The sequence below is a fragment of the Gracilinanus agilis genome, chromosome 1 (assembly GCF_016433145.1).
Source record: "Gracilinanus agilis isolate LMUSP501 chromosome 1, AgileGrace, whole genome shotgun sequence".
Lineage (NCBI taxonomy): Eukaryota > Metazoa > Chordata > Mammalia > Didelphimorphia > Didelphidae > Gracilinanus > Gracilinanus agilis.
This window is the reverse complement of record NC_058130.1, coordinates 136,954,095-136,972,844: the sequence shown is the minus strand read 5'-3', so window position 1 is coordinate 136,972,844 and position 18,750 is coordinate 136,954,095. Positions and strand designations below refer to the sequence as shown.

At 40.3% G+C, this 18,750-nt stretch overlaps 1 protein-coding gene across 1 annotated transcript in view; it reads left to right on the top strand.

Annotated features, from left to right (window-relative positions):
• CACNA1H (calcium voltage-gated channel subunit alpha1 H) overlaps positions 1-18,750 on the top strand; it is a 412,463-nt gene that overhangs the window by 295,888 nt on the left and 97,825 nt on the right. The window contains exons 6-7 of the mRNA XM_044677620.1: positions 10,172-10,487; positions 16,414-16,506. Coding sequence (XP_044533555.1) covers positions 10,172-10,487; positions 16,414-16,506 — 409 coding nt within the window. The remainder of the gene's footprint in view (positions 1-10,171; positions 10,488-16,413; positions 16,507-18,750) is intronic.

Below are 18,750 nucleotides of genomic sequence, written 5' to 3'. Positions count from 1 at the left end.
TAAAACAGCATTTCAGCTGAGCCTAGAAGGAAGCTAGCACATCAAAGGAGAAAATAACACATGGCAATTTGAGGAGGGGGAAGAGTATCAATCGCTAGGGAGATGGGGAAAGGTATCAGGCAGAAGGTAACTTGTAAACTGAGCAAAGGGATTCTGAGAGGTGAAGGTTAGGACAGATTGCATTCCAAGCTTGGAGGACAGATCATTTGACCACTTGGGGGAGAGGGTCAGGAGACAAAATAGTCCAGTTTGGTTTAGAATGTAGAGTTCATTAACGGGAGGAAAATGAAGCCAGAAAGTCAAATTGAGCCACATTGTGGAGTCACTTAGATACTAGGCTTAGGAATTTCTACTTTATCCTAAAGGTGATGGGGAACCACATAAGATTCTTGTGTGAGAGAGTGATGTGCTGGTACCACAACAATATTATTTTAGTAGTTGCATCAAATGGATTAAAAAAGGGAGCACCTGGAAACTGGGAGGCCAGTTAGAAGGTCAATGTAGCCCAAGCAAGGGGTAATGACCATGTGAGTGGAGGGAAGAGAAAAGACATGATATGCTATCTACAAATCTTGGCAGTTAATTAAAGGTCAGACTTGAACTCATGAAGATGATTCTTCCTGATTCCAACCCCAGCACTCCATCCATTGTGCCACCTAGCTGCTATCTTCTTAGAGATAACAGCCCACCTGAAGCTAATGAAATCACAAAGGAAAAATGTAGAGTTAGAGAAGAGAACTTATAGTAAGAGCTTTGAAGGAGACCCATACTAAGTGAGCACATAGTATGTGCCAGAGTAGCACATAGTAGATGATTACTGAATCCTTATTAATTGATTTCTTGATATATATATGTTTAAAAGTTATCTGTTTAGAGACAATTGAGCCAATTCTCAATCTAGTGAGAACACCCAGAGGGAGTGTGTGGAGAGTTAGAAAGCAAGAGAACCTATGCTGAGAGCTTTGAAGGACATCCATACCAAGGGAGCATGGATTGGATAATGAACCAACAAAGGAACTTTAAATGGAGTGATCAGAAAAGTAGGACCAAAATTGGAGAAATTGGAGTGTCAGAACTTTGAGAGCAAAGTCCAGATCAGGGCAGAGAAATCTGTCATCAATTTGTAGTGACTCATTCTTAAGACACAGCTTTTCCAAGCACACTCCTATCCCATCTCCTAAGTCTTAGCTCTGATGATGATGGCTTTTGTTCTCTCTTTTTTTTTACCCAAAACATTCAAGAAAGTTCACAGGGTTAGTATCTTTTGCATTTTACAGATGAAGACACTGATACCCAGAAAAAATGAAACTAACTCATCCAAGATCACTTAAAATCAGCCCTGGGAATACCTAAAGTTTACCAATGCTCAGTCTAGAATTCTTCTTACTGTACTTTGGATCTTTGAAAATTTAATTCCTCCTCAGTGTCATGCTGGGGACCGAGAGCACCCCTGCAACCTCTCCCTGCCAAATCCCCTGCCCCTATCCTCAAGGCATTAAACCTTCAAACCTTTGCACAGGGTTTAGCTGCCTCTCTAGCCTGTTTGCCATTTGACTACCCCAACCCCCACCACCCCCCACATGCCAGAAGAGAGAAGCAATTTCTGGATATCTCTCGTCTCTCGCTAGCTATCAAAATCCCATGTTTTTTATTCAAAAGGTCACCACTGCGCAAAACGAAAATGTGTTATTTAAATGCAGATTCGCCCACCCTCCACCTCTCCCTTCTTCTTTCTAGTCAGATCAAAGGAGGTTTTCTCTGATGCTGGGACCTTCTTTATAAATCACTTCACAGGGATCCCAGCTGTGCTACTGACTCATTCAGTGCCCCTTGCCCTCTCCAGACCTCAGTTTTCCCATCCATTAAATGAAGGGGTTGCATGAGATAACCTCTTAGATACATCCATTCCAGGACTGACATTCTAAGATTATATACAACTCAAAATGCCTTAGTAATGCACAGATAATCCTAGTATATAGTTAAGATACCCTTTCTTCTGGTGACCTTCCACTGTATTCTCTGGAATGCCTTCACCATAGGTATCAAACTTGTTTTCATCTTAAACACGATCCTTTCTTGCTCCCTCCTTCATCTTGTACTCCCTGAAACCTGGCTTCCTCATGATGACACATATTCCTTGGCCACCCTTTATAGCACTGACTACACTTTTGAATTATCCACCCCCAGCCCTAACTTACTGGTCACGAACGGAGAAGTTGGAATATTCTTTGTTCCCCATTGCCACTTCTAGGTTCTCCTTCTATCAACATCACTCACCAACCTCCCCTCCTTTGAGGTTCATTCAATCTTTGTTTATCATGCAATCAAGATTCTAGTGACTGCCATTTACAGACCTCTAGAACGTTCATGGTCCATCATTTCTTATGAATTCTGTGCCTGGCTCACAGTCACTTTCTCCTTCCCAATTCCTGCCCTCATATGAGGAGGTTTCAGCAGATATAACTGTCAAATTTATCTGACTGCGTCATCCCTCTCCCCCTATACAATAAATTCCAGTGGCTCCCTAATACCCCTGGGATCAAACATAAAATCTTCTGCTTGACTTCTAATGCCCTTCATAACCTGATTCTTGCACCTAATTCCCCTCCAAATACTCTATGTTCTAGTGACAGTGACCTCCATGCTGTTCTTTTGACAAAACCCTCCATCTCCTGACCCGGAGCAATGTTCCTTTTCCTGAAATTTCTCCCTTCTCATATCCTCCTGGTTTCCCTGGATTCCATCATGTCTCAGCTAAAGTTCCACTATCTTTAAGATTTCTTTCCTAGACTTCCTTCATTTACTTGCCTTCCCTCTGAGATTACCCCCAATTTATCTTATAAATTTCTTGTCTATATGTTGTCTTTCCCCTTAGACTCTGGGCCCCTTGAGGACAGGAATTGGATTTTTGCCTTTCTCCTAATCTTAAGTACTAAGTATAGTATCTGGCACATAGTAGGTTCTTAAGTGCTAGATGACTACCTTATATGGTCAAAGCAGTATCACAGATTATGATGGGAAACTAATTTTTAATCCTCTGAGTTTTTCAGGCTTTGACTTCAAGTGTTCTCCTCACCCCTTCCCACCCAACCTTTTCTCAACTTTATCAAGTAAACCACCATTTACTGAGTCCCCATGTATTTCCAGCCCTATGAAGGGCTGAAAAGGAGATAAGAGGCTCAAGTGAGGGCCATGTCTTGGAGAGCTCAGAGCCTAGGAGAAATAGCACTCATTTGCAGGAAATAATGGAAGAGATTATGGTATAACTGAGTGGGGATACAGCAGGGAGGATTGAAGTCCAGGCCAGCCTTAGAGTCAGGAAGACCCCAGTTCTACCACCTCACACTAGCCATGAGACAATGAGCAAATCACTTAAATATCAGGATGCCCAGACAGCTCCCTAAGAATGCAAGTTACAAAGAAGTCATTGATCTTCATCTCTGAATAGAATTTTTGTATACTTAGTTCTTTTTTTTTTAAACCCTTAACTTCCATCTTAGAATCAAGACTAAGGATTGGTTCCAAGGCAGAAGAGTGGTAAGGGCTAGGCAATTGGGATTAAGTCACTTGCCCAGAGTCACACAGCTATTAGTGTCTAAGACAGTGGTTCCCAAACTTTTTTGGCCTACCGCCCCCTTTCCAGAAAAAAATATTACTTAGCGCCCCCTGTCACATACTATCCCCACCCCCAAATGCACCTGTGGCCATCTCTGCTCCCCTGGATCACTGCAGCACCCACCAGGGGGTGGTAGCACCTACTTTGGGAATCACTGGTCTTAGACCTGCTAGTGTGTATGTGTAGACACATACAACTATGCATATGTATAGATGTCACTTAATCTGGGTTTTAATTTACTAGTAATATTTGATAGAGTGGTGCCATGATGGATTTCAGCGTTCTCCAACCAACTACCTCCAGGAGATACTGCTAAATTTGGAGATGCAGGACTTTGGATATCAGCTTTGCCACTTACTACCCATGTGGCCTTGAGGAAGCCCCCCAGTTTCTCTCTCCCTCGATATTCTTATCTATTGGACAAAGGGTTAGAATAGATGACTTCTACGGTCCTTTCCAGCTCTAAGGCGATGATCCTGATACTTGTTCAAGCAAGCCAAACTACAGAGTTTCTTCTGTTAGTGTTGTTATTAATCATGTGCCTTATATTTAAAGGGTTTTTTCAGTGTATATATTATTGATGATCTGATTGAGGATGGCAACTGGATAATTTTTTTGTCTCTTACAACCTATGGAATAAAAAAGTTATTATAAATTAATATTTAATATAATAAAATATGGAGCAATATAATGGAACATGATAATATATTAAACAATATACTATAACAAAATTGATCATGGTAATAATAATAACTTTTATTTGTGTAGTTTCTTACAGTTTCCAAAGCACTTTGCATACATTATCTCATTGGATCTTCAAGATAACACTATGAAAAAGGTACATCAAAAATTATAAGGCTCCTTTTTTCATAGGAGGAAACAGAGTCTAAAAGCAAAAAAGCGCCTTTGCTGAATGAAGGTCTTATGGCTAATGAGTGGCTAAGTCCTTATTCCAGGCCTGGAATCAAGACTTTTCTTCCCAAGTTCAAATCTTACCTCAGACATTACTCACTGTGTGACCCTGAGCAAGTCATCTTAACCCTGCTTGCCTCGATACCTCATTTGTCAGATGAGCTGGAGAAGGACTCCAGTATCTTTACCAAGGAAACCCCAAATGGAGTCACAAAAAATCAGACATGTTTGAAAACAACTAAACAACATATTGCAAATAAATGGTAAAGTTGGAACTTGAATCCATGTTTCCTAATTGTCCACTTCTGTGAACAGTCTGGGGATTTTTCTACAATACCATGCTACATTTACCTCAATTTATGTTAGGATTCCTAAATTTGTATCATATTCCACTTTGGAAGTCTAGTGAAGCCTATAGACTCCTCAGAAAGTTTTAAAATGCATAAAACAAAATACATAGGATTACAAAGGGAAACAATTGTATTGAAATATATTTATTCAATTTTTTTAAAGAAAAAGAAAGAAAAGTTTATAGACTAAAGTTTAAGAACCCCTGTAAAAAGCATTTATTTTATTGGAGCAGTTGTGTGACCTTGAGCAAGTCACTTGCCTCCATTTTCTTGACTGTAAAACAGGGATAATAATAGCCCCTACATCTTAGGGATATTGAAGGATCAAATGAGATAATATTTGTAAAGCACTTGTTGTGGTACCTGGCAATAGCGATAATAATAATAATAATAATAATAATAATAGTAACTTTTGTTATTTGTCATTGTTGTTGCTGTTTGCCCTCTGAAGTCATTCTTAGCAATAATATTCTAACTTCATTCAGCAGGAACCATTAAACCATAACATACACAATATGGGTTAGGACTTGCACCATAAGTCACAAGGGAAAATCAGTGAATAGTGCTCTCTCTCTCCATCCTTCCTTCTTACTTTCTCTCCCTTCCCTTCCTCTTTCTTTCGCTCTTCTTTTACTCCTTTTGAGCTCAATTTTTACCCCTCAAATTGGTGACTTTCATTAAAAAAAAACTAGCCTACTCTCAAATTGTCTGAATTCATCTCAGACTCACACACACCCACACACACACACACACACACACACACACACACACACACACACACACACACACACACTATAGGTATGTCTGTATCAACATTCTGGAATGGGACCTGGAGTCCCTGATTTCAACTCCCAGCTGTACTGCTTCTTATCAACTTAAGACTATTTCCTCCTCAGTAAAAGGGGAATAACAATACTTCACTTCCCTTTTTCATGGTGATGTATTTGAGGAGTCAATGAGGTATATATGTGAAGTGCTTTAGAATCTGTGCGGCATTACAGATATAAAGTACTGCAATAATATTATTAATTTATTATGATGCATTCTTTAATATGTTTTGTCATTTGCTTATTATTCTGTTGAATATTAATTATTGATTATAATTTTTTCATATTCCATTGGTTGTAATGAATTAAAAAATTACCAAGTTAATACCTTCAAACAAATCATCAATAATAAGAATATTAGCTGAAAAGTCAAAACGTTCACTGATACAAATATTAACCAAAGGAATTCTGAAATCTGCTCTTTAGAACAAGTAGCATCATAGACCAAGAACAAGAGGGGGTGTAGAGACTTTCTATTCAAACCCCTTAATTGAACAGATAAGGACCCAAGACCAGAGTGGTTGAGTATGTCACTGAGGTCCCACATGTAGGACATGGTAGGGATTCATATTCAGGTTCTGTGCCTTCAAACTCAATAGCATCTACTGAATGTAGATGGCTAAATGCTTAGAGGAAAGCCCATAAAGTTCATCATGCCTCCATCATATCACTTGCCGCCATCTTAAGGAATCTAAGACAGCTAAACTCTAGAGATGGCAAGCAACATCCATGAGCAACAGCTCTAAGATGGGTCACCATGATGTTTCCTGAGAAAGATCGAGAGCCAGAATCTGAACTGGCATGGAAAGAAGGGAAAGAAGAATCCATTAAGATCTCTAAATGACAGAACCATTTGGCCAAGAAGGTCTGGAGTTCTTGTAGGGCTCTCCCTGTGTGGGACTGGGCTTCTTCATGTGATATATGTCTCTGGAAGACTCTTGAGCATCAGGTTGAGATTTGTTGATATCATGGGCACAAAGAATCCTGGAGGATTTGTATGAGATAGCTATGTGGCACAAAACCATTGACAGTTTTATTCTTTGCAGTATCTTCTGACTCCTGTTTTATGGATCTTGGGATCTTCACATCTGAAGTCAAGGGAATTTTCCATATGAAACATAATTCCACTAGGCAGACTACAAGAGGCAGCCTGGTATAGAACACAGCTTAGAATCAAGAAGCCTGGATTCATATCCTCCATCCAAAACTTAACTGGAGAATAATTTACATTCTCTCAATCCGAGTTTCCTCATCTGTAAAATGGAGGCAATGAGCACAGTATCACCTATATCCAATATTACGAATATACCAATATTATCTATACAGTATAGTTTTGAAGACATTTATTTGCAAACTGTCAGATATTATATAAATGTCAAATACTGTCATTATTACATTTTGGGGACAGGGATTTCATTTAAGCCCTTCCTATAAACCCTTTCTATAAAGTTCATGATCACAAACACCATTGCCCAACTATTTAACTAAAGGAATGAAAGGAATTCCATTCAGCTCGCCAGCCCTTCTTCAGAGATCAAGATCTCAGGGACAGAAAGTCCACAGTCAAAAGTCAATGTGGGGAGCACAGAATCCAGGGACTGAGCCAAAATCAGTGAGTGAGCTCCCAGCCAGTCGGTACAGGGGGACACTCTGTCACAAGTTTTTGGTCTGAAACAGGTAGGGCCAGAGAACACTAAGGAGATCTAGGGGCCATCTGTGCCCCACTGTCCCTAGCGTGCTCCCTCTTCCCGGTGTGACCCTGCTACATCCCCCCACCTGCTTACCCTTAACATCCCAACAGTGAGCACAGCTGCTCTATAGTGATGAAAGGCACCAAATTTAAGCTTCCATCCCCACCTTGTGTCTATGTTGAGGTGCACAGATGGAGTTTGGGGGAAGGGATATATTTGAAGTATTTCTACCTGTTTTGCCAATTCGCTATTGTAAAGGCTGGTAGCAAAATGGATGGCCAACCCCATATCTGCTCAGCTCTTCCATCTCCAGGGAAGAAATATAGGTCACCTGAAGGCTGTGGGGGAGGCTGGTGGGCTGCCACTTGGAGGCCGTAACCTAGTAACGTGTTCTCCTCATCTGGCCCTGGAAGGTGTTTAATGATGTGTGGTGTGTGCATGTTTTAAACCTCAAACAAGCATAGTCACTTAGTAATGCCAGGATATAGGAACAATGCTGAAACATAAGCCTTAATCTGATTTTGTGCAATAGCTAGAGTGTCTGTGGAGATAAATTAATGAGCTTTCTCTGCAAAGGGGATCTTCCTAGTGAATGGGGACCTAAGTGGGGAGGGGTCCTAAACCTAGAGCCTGGTGTAGCCTTCTCTAATGCTCCCCTGAGACATCTCTGTTCCTTGGAGGGACAGAATTCTGCCATCTGATGTTCATGCACCCTGCCTAAGAAAAGCTTTCTAAGGTTCCCTCCTAAGGAACCTTATTGCACTTTTGCCTTTCTTTATAACTCCAGCACTTCACCCTATATCTAAAACATAGTAAGTGATTAATAAATGCTCATTAATGATGATATTGGTGATTTCTGACCTAAAATCACAAACAAGAGGCAATGTCAGGGCCACCATGGACCCTTGTGCCAACCCAGGGGTGATCACCAGTGGGCAGAAATGGAGGTCCACTACCCAGATTGAATTCAACCTGACTGGTCTGGCCCTGCCCCAGATCTGTCCCCAGCTCCCAAATTTGGGTCCATGATTCCAGGGAGAGGCAACTCTATTCTCTTGTCTCAGATCTTGGCTCAGCTAGTCATTCCTTGTGTTTTTCCTAGACCACCAGCCGGACAATCTCCTTTCTCAGAAAGCCTGTCCCAGCTTCTCTGGACCTTGATGGATGAGTTGGAATTTTCTGAAACTAGTACTGTTTGATATTACTTATCTCTCAGATCCGACTGGCTCAATTGAAGTTTTCAGTGTGGCGAAGTTGAAAGAAGTGGGGGGACAAGTTGAAGTAAAGGAATAAGGAGCAAAAGACAGAGAAGAATGCAAAATATCAGAAGTATAACCCAAGAAATTAGCATTGTGCAGCAGATAAAAGGGACTTGTAGTCATCATCACCATCATTGCCATCATCCTTCCCCTCATCTCTGCCTCTTCATATTCTCAGTTTTCTTCCATACTTTTCTCAAATACCAACCTCCTATAGGAAGCCTTTCCTGATGCCCTCAGTTGCTAGTGCCTTCCCCTTGTGCACACCTCCAATCACCTTGTGTCTGTTTGGTTTCTATTTATCCCTACCTACATGGCTAGGAGTGGGCTCCACCATGAAAATGTAAGTTCTTGGCGAGCAGAGGCTGTTCTACCTTTTGTCTTTGTAACCACAGCATCTAGTATATAGCGCGTGCTTGATAAATGTTTACCGATGGCTTTATTCTTATCATCATAATCACATTAATAACACAATGACTCACGTTTAAGGCTCGCAAATTGCTTTATATTCTTGCTAACCCTATGAGTTCCGGCAAGTCATTCCTCCTTTGTGAGCCTCAATTTCCTCATCTGTCAAATGGTGATAGCTACCTTACAGAGCTATGAGAGTCTCGAATGAGAATATGTAGATATGCACATGCATAGATATATATGCGCGTGTGTATATGTAATATGTGTTTTGAAAAAACTGTATGCTGGGGACTACACCCCCCAGCATTCCCTACTCTCCCAGAGTTCCCTTCTTTTTACGTCCTGGCATGGGATTGGTCTATAAATGGACCAATCCGGTGCTGGGAAGGGGCTTTTGGTCTGAGGCTTTGGCCAGAGTAGAGGAGGTTGCTGGAGTTCAGGTGTTTTTGCTGGGTTAGTACTCCTTTATTAAACACTATAAATTATTTGCAGTATTCGTTATTCTTTATTTTTTTTCTACACAGTATACACATACAAACATATATATGTGATACTTTGCAAACTTAAATCACCTAAAGGAACATTTACTTTTCTATTATTATTATCATTAATTATTTATATATTATTTATTATATATTTTGCATATAATAGTAATTATGTCTTATTTATATGATATATTTAATATATAATAATTAGTATAACCTAATTATTATTAATGAGTAATCATCTGATTAGAAAGGGCTTCACATTCCATCACTACCTAAACAACAGAATGATTGTAGGCTCTCCCAAGTCTGGGTTACCATTATCATTATCATTCTCTTACTGCAGGGGTCAGCAACCTTTTTGGCCGTGAGAGCCATAAATGCCACATTTTTTAAAATGTAATTTCGTGAGAGCTCTACAGTGCTCACAGTGCGCTCCTGTAACAGCGCCTGAAAAAAAAATGGACTTTATGGCTCCTGCAGAAAGAGCCATATCTGGCCCTCAAAAGAGCCAGATAATGGCTTGAGAGCCATACGTTGCCGACCCCTGTCTTACTGTTATTAAAATGATCATATATTTTCTAACAATTCCCCCAACCTTGTTTTCTCTCTGACCATAGGAATAACAACCTGACCTTCCTGAACCCCTATTACCAAACAGAAGAAGGTGAAGAGAACCCATTCATTTGTTCTTCACACCGTGACAATGGTATGCAGAAGTGTTCCCACATCCCCATCCGCCGGGAGCTACGGGTAGAATGCACACTAGGCCTAGAGGCTTACAGCCGCTCGTTGGAAAGTCCTGATGGTGGTGGCCGAAACTCCTGCATCAACTGGAACCAATACTACAATGTGTGCAGGACTGGTGACCTCAACCCGCACAATGGAGCCATCAACTTTGACAACATTGGCTATGCCTGGATCGCTATCTTCCAGGTATGACTTCCCAAACCATTCCATGTAGGGTTATTCAGAAGACCGATAAATTGAAAAAAAAAGGTCATTGTAATGATGAAGAAAAAAAATTAAAGGGTGGACGAAGGGGAAGATGTATCTTTAGTATAAGAATGTCAGCAACAGATGTGGGATCTGGGCTATATACTAGATAATATAATAATCATAGGATTTGCAGCTGGAAAAAACTGTAGACATCATTTAGCCTTCCTCATTTTACAGCTAAAGAAACGGAGGCAAGGACAGACTCAATAATGTGTCCCACATCAAACAACTAGCAGGACTAAGATTGGAATCCAAATTTTTGCTCTCTTTCCCCTATACCATGGTATCTCAGAAACTCCAACCATACCTAGTTTAGGAAAAGAAATATTACAGATTTCAAGCTAGAAAAGATCAACTAGTTCAAATCCCTCATGGCATTTAATCCAGTCTTGAACTCCCTCCATTGCTGTTGTACACTAGTCAAACCAGTCCAGCTTTTGTCAAAACCACTGTGTGTATGTCCACAGACTTGTCTTATCAAAGACAATGGAAAAGCAGATAGCAGGTAAAGCTTGTTAAATAGGGCCAGACCTGGGACTTAAACTCAGACATGCAGCCATCTAGCACAGTGAACCTTCCATTATATGACAATACTTTAAAATCTCAAAAGGGATGAAGAAGGTCAACATGGGAAAGATGACAATGTATCATAATATATAGGTTGGAACCAAATAGTAGAAAGCCCTGAATAACAAGCTAAAGAATTGAACTTTTCATGAAATATAATCCCCTAAATCTGATTGTTGAAATAAGATGATCCCCTTGAAGCTTAAGACAGGAAGATTTATGAGAAAACAAAAGGCTGTTTGCCTCTTCTGTCAGTCAGTCAACAGACATTTATTACTTGCTTACTATGTTCCAGGCACTGTGCTAAGCACTAAGGCTACAGTGAAAGACAAAAAACAGTCTCAAAGAATTCACATTTTAATGAGAAACGATATACAAATAATTATAATATAATCAGTATAAATGGAAGGAAATCCCATAGAGAGAAGGGACTAGCAGAGTGTTGTGGGAAGCTGGGATGAGTGGGAGTTGGGGTTGGAGAGATGTAACAGGGAAGGTGTCCTGTTCTGAGTCTTGAAGGACTTCAGACTCAGAAGGACTAGGGAAGTTATGAGTCTAAGGCAAAGAAAAAGAGAACATTCCAGGCTTGGACTCAGAATGTTAATGTGTGAAGAACAAAGAACAAGGCCATCCTAGCTGGCTCACATAAAAGTTTCCCTATCTGGACATTCCCAATATTGAAATCACACGTCCACCTTTAAGTTCCCTTCCTGCTTTGAGTCTATGATCCTAAAATGTTCAGTGAGTGAATGAATAAAGAGACAATGCTCTACTTGGCATCAAAAGTAAGTTAGAGCCAGGAATGATCTTAGATACCATTTGCTCCAGCTCTTTGTTTTATAGATGAGGAAACTGCTACCCAGAGACAAGAAGGTGTTTAAGGCCAGACAATTAATAGGTGCCAGTGTCATGATTTGAACCCAGAATTCTGTTCCTGATTCTCAGATCTTCTAGCTAGAAAATATAAACCTAGATGACTGGGAGAATAGCGATGTCCTCCACAGGCAAAGTTAAGGGGAAAGAAGATAATGAGTTCCATTTTGGACATTTTGAGTTTGAATTCCCAATGGGAGGTCCATGTAGAATAACTCAGCAGATAAGTACATAGGACTGAAATTCAGGAGAGATTAGAACTAAATATAAAGATTCAGGAGTAAGGATGATAATTGAACCCATTGATGTAGATGAGATCACTGAGAGAATATGAAGAGAAGAAAAGGGTGCAAAAGACTTTTGTTGTATAGCTAGTCTAAGGGTACAGAGGTGAATAATGCTTCAGCAATGGAGACTGAGGAGCAGCCACACCAAGTAAAGGAGAACCAGGAACTATCCCATGGAAGTTTAGGGAGGAGAAAGTGGTGTCCAAAGCTTAAAGAGCTCAAAGAGGCTGAGGACTAAGAAAAGGACACCACACTTAACACTGAAGAAAGCTTTGGTAACCATTGAGAGAGAAATTTCAGTGCAAGGATGGTAGATTTAGAAGTCACATTAGAAAGAGTTAAAGACTGAGTGATGGGGAAGTGAAGACACTAAATACACCACACCCTCTCTGTTTGACAATGCAAGAGAGGAAAAATATCAGAAAATAGCTGAAAGGGGTGGTAGCTTCAATTTGTTGTGGTCATTTTTAAAGATAGGCAAGACCTGAGTATGTTTGGAGACATCAGAGAAGGAACTGATATAGAAGAAATGATTGGAGTAGGGGGACAGATAATGAATAATAGGAAGGAGAGGGAGAAAGGATGGAGGGAAGAAGAAATTGAGAGACTGGGGGTGAGGAAAAGAGAGAGAGAGAGGGAGGAATGTAGAGAGGGAGAGAGAGAGAGAGAGAGAGAGAGAGAGAGAGAGAGAGAGAGAGAGAGAGAGAGAGAGAGAGAGAGAGAGAGAATGGATCAAATTCCTAGAGCATATGGAAGAAGATAGAATCAAGGACCTAAGTAGAAGAGCTAATCTTGGCAAAGAAAAAGACTTCCTCATCATCATCCTCTTGGAGACCAGAGAAGTGAGAGAGGAAAGATGAAGGTATTTGAAAGGCTCTGGGTTGTGGAGCCAGAGAGATGAGATAGTTCATCTTTGAAATGAGGTGTTGGACTAAATGCTCTCTAAGGACTTCATTTTGGCAAAGAATAAAGTATAGGATATATGCTGATGCATCTTCCTTCGCACATATTCAGGTTTTCTGGGCATCAGTGACAACTGAGCTAGAAATTAGAGCAGGCACTGGTGACTGCTGGTGACCTCTAAGTCCTGGAAGGATATAGGCATACTGACAGCTCTCCACAATCTGGCTCCAAACCACTTCTACAGCATTAGTCCACATTGCTTCTTTTCATACATGATAGTGAATATTGGCCTGAGCCAATCTTGTTATTTCACCCAAGAGATTTCACGAAGTTCCTATGGCTTCAGAAAAAGCTACATAAGCAGCTAAGAGTTCAAAAGAAAATGGGATTTTAGAACTAGAAGAGGGACCTTAGAAATCGAACGCAAACCTATTTTTTTTTACAGAAGAAGAAAGTAAGGAGCCAGAGAGAGAAAGGGACTTAGCCCAGGTCACATAACTAATTAATGGCATTGATAATTGGAACCCAGGTTTTCTAAGCTCAGATCCACCATGTACTTCCTACCACATCATACTGCTTCCTATGCCAAGTCACTTACAAAGTGTGACTATGACAGGGAAGGAATGAGTCACTAGGCACTTTGAAGGTGGCATTGAATATAATGTACATCTTGGGCAGCAGACAAGGGCATGTCTCTGTTGCCAGGTCCATCTTATCCCATAGCAAATGGTGCATACTCATTAGCTTACTATAGACAGATGCAGGAAGAAGCCAAGAAATTAATTGGGAGGTTTGGAGAGGAGTGTCTCGCCTTTTATTACATGTGAATTCTGAGGCTATTTGGCACAGCAGTGATCGTGGAGGTTGACAAAGGACTTATCCTCCAAACTAGCCCTGAATTGATATGGGATTATGAGTTTTCCAAGGACCACAGAGCAGCTGCCCATGTGAACCAAAAAACAAAAATATTCATGCTGAGACCTGAAAGGAAGGAAAGAGGCTGTGATGTAGTATGTCTGAGAAGAATGTGGCTGACTTGGGAAAAGGTTAGGGAGGCTGTGTCTGTGGCAGTTCATATCTATGCCTATGAGAAGCTCTCCTGAGAGCCATATAAAGAGATTTTATGGCAGGCCAGGGAAGTGGCTCAGTGGATGAGAGTCAGGCCTAAAGATGGGAAGTCCTGGGTCCAAATCTGGGCTCAGACTGCCTAGATGTGTGACCCCGGGCAAGTCATTTAACCTCCATTGCTTAGCCCTTAACACTCTTCTGCTTTGTAATCAACACACAGTATTTATTCTAAAACAGAAGATAAGAGTTTTAAAAAAAAGTTTTAAGTAGAGGTTTCGCTTTCTTAGCCATTCCTCAGGGAACCTAGGGAGAACTTTTATATTGTAACTTTATTCATAGAATCCATATCAGTATACTTGGAGTCAAGAAGACCCAGGTTCAAATCTCACTTCAAATACTTAATGACCTTGGTCAACCTTCTTCTCTGTTTCTCCATCTGTAAAATGAGGGATGATTCAGTTCATTAGTCTTAAAAATCTCTTCTAGCTCTTAAACTTTTCACTTAACTCAAAGTTTGCAGAAATTCTGAGGCATTATGGTGCAGTGGGAGGAACACTGGATTTAGACACAAAAAAACCTGAGCCACCTACAAAATATGTGGCATTGGGCAAATTTCTTGACATCCCCAGGCCTTAGGAATCCCATATATAAAATGAGGGCATTGCCTGCTTTTACATTCTTTGTTTCTCTTAAGAAAAGTCACCTGGGCACCTGCCCATAGACTTTCTAGAGCAGTATCATCCCAAAATGCTGAAATAGAGAAGGGGAGGGTATCCACTCTTGCTAGGAATAATATTAACAACAACAATGATGATGATAATATTAACAATAGTAATCATATCTGTAGCCAAAGCAATTTTCCCTTTTCTGCCTCAATAACTTACCTGTGATCAGGGAAATTCAGATTTTCATGAGAATAAATTTTAAGACAGAGTTTGTAGAAGAAGACTGAATGTGGGCGTTTTGGCTCACTTTCTCAAAACTCTGTCTTGTTTGGCCATGTGTACTGGGCAGCAATACAACCTTCAATTCTGGTAGCCTAGATGGAACAGTGGTAGAGGGAAATGGAATCTGATTCAAACTAAAGAAGGACTTCCTAAAAATCAGAGTGGTTAAAAAAAGCTTCCATTTCTATTATGCTTTACAGAAGTGCATACTTAATAGCCCTTTAAAGCAAGTAGTGCAAGTATTATTATTCTGATTGTACAGTTCAGGAAATTGAACCTCAGGAAGAAGTAACTTGCTTACGCTACTTTTTGTCAGCTGAGATTTGAGCCAAGGTTTATGGAATTCAAATGCATTGCTCTTTCAACTTCCCAGGCTGACTTTCCAGAAAAAAATAGGCTACTTTGAGGGTTCTAGCACTGGAGCAGTTCAAGCAGGAGTGGAATGATCAAGGGTGCCAAGAGAGGAGCTTCCTGTACAAGTAAAAAGAGTTGGATTCCAGGATGTCTAAGATCTCTTCCCACCCTGTGATTTTCCTGAAGCTACAAGATTCCAAAAAGCCTCATGGATAAAAACAGTAGGACTGACTGAGGCTACATTTCCTACTGTGGCTGTGTCCCCATATCCTGGGATCCCTCAGGTCAATAACTCAATTAGTATCAAGGCAAGAGTAAGGATCCCCTCTCTCTACTTCTCCTTCCCCCACATTGTTCCCATATCCTTGGCTTATCAAGAGAATACAGTACTGATCAGGATCTAGAAAAGTGTTTTCAGACTACAAAAATGATGTAAAACCCAAAAGATGAAATTGAAGAGAATCAATGTGAATTTCTGCACATGGGTCCAAGAAATCAGTTATTGGATTGGGAAAAGACATTAAAATGGGTTTGTGTGATAAAGATCTCAGCGAAAGGGGGTGGGGGGAGCAGGTGCTGACTAAAAGTTCAACAATAAGTATGATGTAGTATATAGTAGGAGCAACCTAGGTTTAAGGAACTACCTCCTAGAGATAGATGTAGCTGGCTCTTCTTTCTGACTATAACATAGGACCAAACAAGAGAAAGAAAATCCCAAATTAAAAACTATGGAGACATATGGCAATCACAGATGGGGGATATCAGGGGGAACTGGATGGGAGAAGAGGAGGCTAAGGGACAATTTTATTCTCTTGGCTAGATTTGCTCTCTGGGTAACTCTCACATCTCTCCTCTCTCCTCTAGGTTATAACCCTGGAAGGCTGGGTTGACATCATGTATTATGTCATGGATGCACATTCTTTTTATAATTTTATATATTTTATATTGCTAATAATCGTAAGTATGAGTGGTGATTATGTGCCCTAATATTAAACGTGCTATTCTAACCCTGTCCCTCCCCAGCCCAATGACAAGTTCAGCAATTAAAATCATGAGTTCCAACAAGACTTGGACTTATTTCAAGGACCTACTGGAGACCACAGGGATCTAGCTCCCCATAGAGAAACTCGTGAAGGCAGGGATAGAAAACCTCTGTCCTATGTCAGATAGATCCAACCCTCTTTTGTTTTTATTTTATTTAACCTACAGTGAGGTTTCTGTAACCATTTCAGCCTGGAAAATGACAGAACCACCCTTTTGCTCTCTTCACAGTATTATATTTTTCTCACACAAAAATAGAACCTCTGCAGTCTTAAGGATAAAGAGGAGATGAAGAGCTATAAGCAGCAGTTAGCATTTCATATGATGGCCATAGCAAGTGATAACACTGATAAACAACAGGGTGTTGACTAGAGTAGGTTACTAATGTCTCAAAGGATACTGAATAGTCCTATTTCTTTCTCTTAAGTATATCTTTTACCCTTTCTATGGTTATTTTTCTGTTTATTTATCTTGTCTCTATCCTCTCCCCCATATCTATCCTTCCTCTGTTTCCTTGTTCCTCAATATAGAATGGAATGAGGGATTTTATAATGCCAATTTTATTTGAGAAATAAACATTCACATTCTGGTTCTTAATTTTAAATTCAAATGAAATTTTGTATGTGTCTTTCAACTTGAAAACAAAACATAACCTTTGTAGCCATTTTTTTTTTACTTCCACTTGACCCTTAATTGCTTTTTCCCCCAGTGGGTTATTAATCCTCATTTTAAAAAAAGGTTATTACTTGGCTAAATTTCCAAGCAGATTTATGCTTGGTGTAACCAAAAAGCTCCCTAGCAATTAGAGCTAAATAAAAGTGAGTTGGGACTCATTGGAAGGTAATAGTCCCCTCTGTTAATGTGCTTGCGCTTCCAGATGATCACTTGTTGATTATGTTTCAGAGAAGATTTTCGTTTAGGTATGGAATGTACTCAATGGTTGCTGAGGTCCCTTTCCAACTCTGGGGTTCTGTGAATTTCAATTTAATTGAACAAGAATTTACTGAGTTTCTCTTATTCCTGCCAAATCATCTCTACTCCTCTTTTCCCAGCCTACCCCTGCCCTGAGAATCTCATTGTCTAGGGAAAAGAGACAAAGATGTAGCCCTAAACCCTGGCCCTAGGGAACAGATCTGGGACCTGCCCTCAGAGTTCATACCTGTAGGGGAGTCAGTACTAACACATGAGATGGTAAGCCAATGTCAGCAATCAAGGGCTAAATGATCAAATTCAGCCTCCTAGGCTGTAGGACCCCAGAGGAAGAAAAGGCTGTGAGACCTTAAGTAGTCAGGAAAGCCTCCTCTAGGAGTTAGGCTTTAAATAATAGAAAGGATTTGGAAGATTAAACTGGAAGAAACCAGTGAAAAAGTTCAGAGGGTCAAGTCCAAGAAAGAATAGAAATGCCCACCTGAATGATACATGTATGGAGCAATGTAATAAATCACTAGGACCTAGATGGACAGATCATTTGGTCCTAGGAAGAAGGATGCCTCATGACACAATTATGCCTTGGGAAGCTGCTAACTCCCTCTTCCAGGAAGTCTTCCCTAACTTTTCTAGTCCATTCTTGTTGTTGTTCTCCTCTGAACTCTCACAGTACCTGGGGTCCATACCAGAGTTATCAGATTCCTGGCCTGAACTAGATCAAAATGTAAGTTGGGAAATGTCTAACAAGATAAATAAAAATACAATAAAACATAGATAATGTTCACTTGTAGCTTTCTAAGTCAGTACTCAGCTCCAGAATTTGAGTTTGACCATTGTCCAAGCCATTCACTTGGGATTCATGGTATCATAACAGCATTATTGTTATTCAGTCATGTTAGTCATATCCAGCTCTTTGTGATGACCCCATTTGAAGTTTTCTTGGTAAAGATACTGAAGTGGTTTGCCATTTCCTTCTCCAGTTCATTTTACAGTCATGGAAACTGAGATGAACAGGTGTAAGTGACTTTCCCAAGGCCAAGAAGCTAGTAAGTGTCTGAGGCCATATTTGAACTCAGGACTTACTGACTCTAGGCCTGGCTGCCCCATCATAATAGTTGTAGGATGTAGAGCTTGAAGGGACCTTAGAACAAAGAATGTCAGAGTTGGAAGAGACTTTGAGGGTTGTCTAGTCCAATCTTTCACTTGACAAATGGGAGAACTGAGACAAAGAAA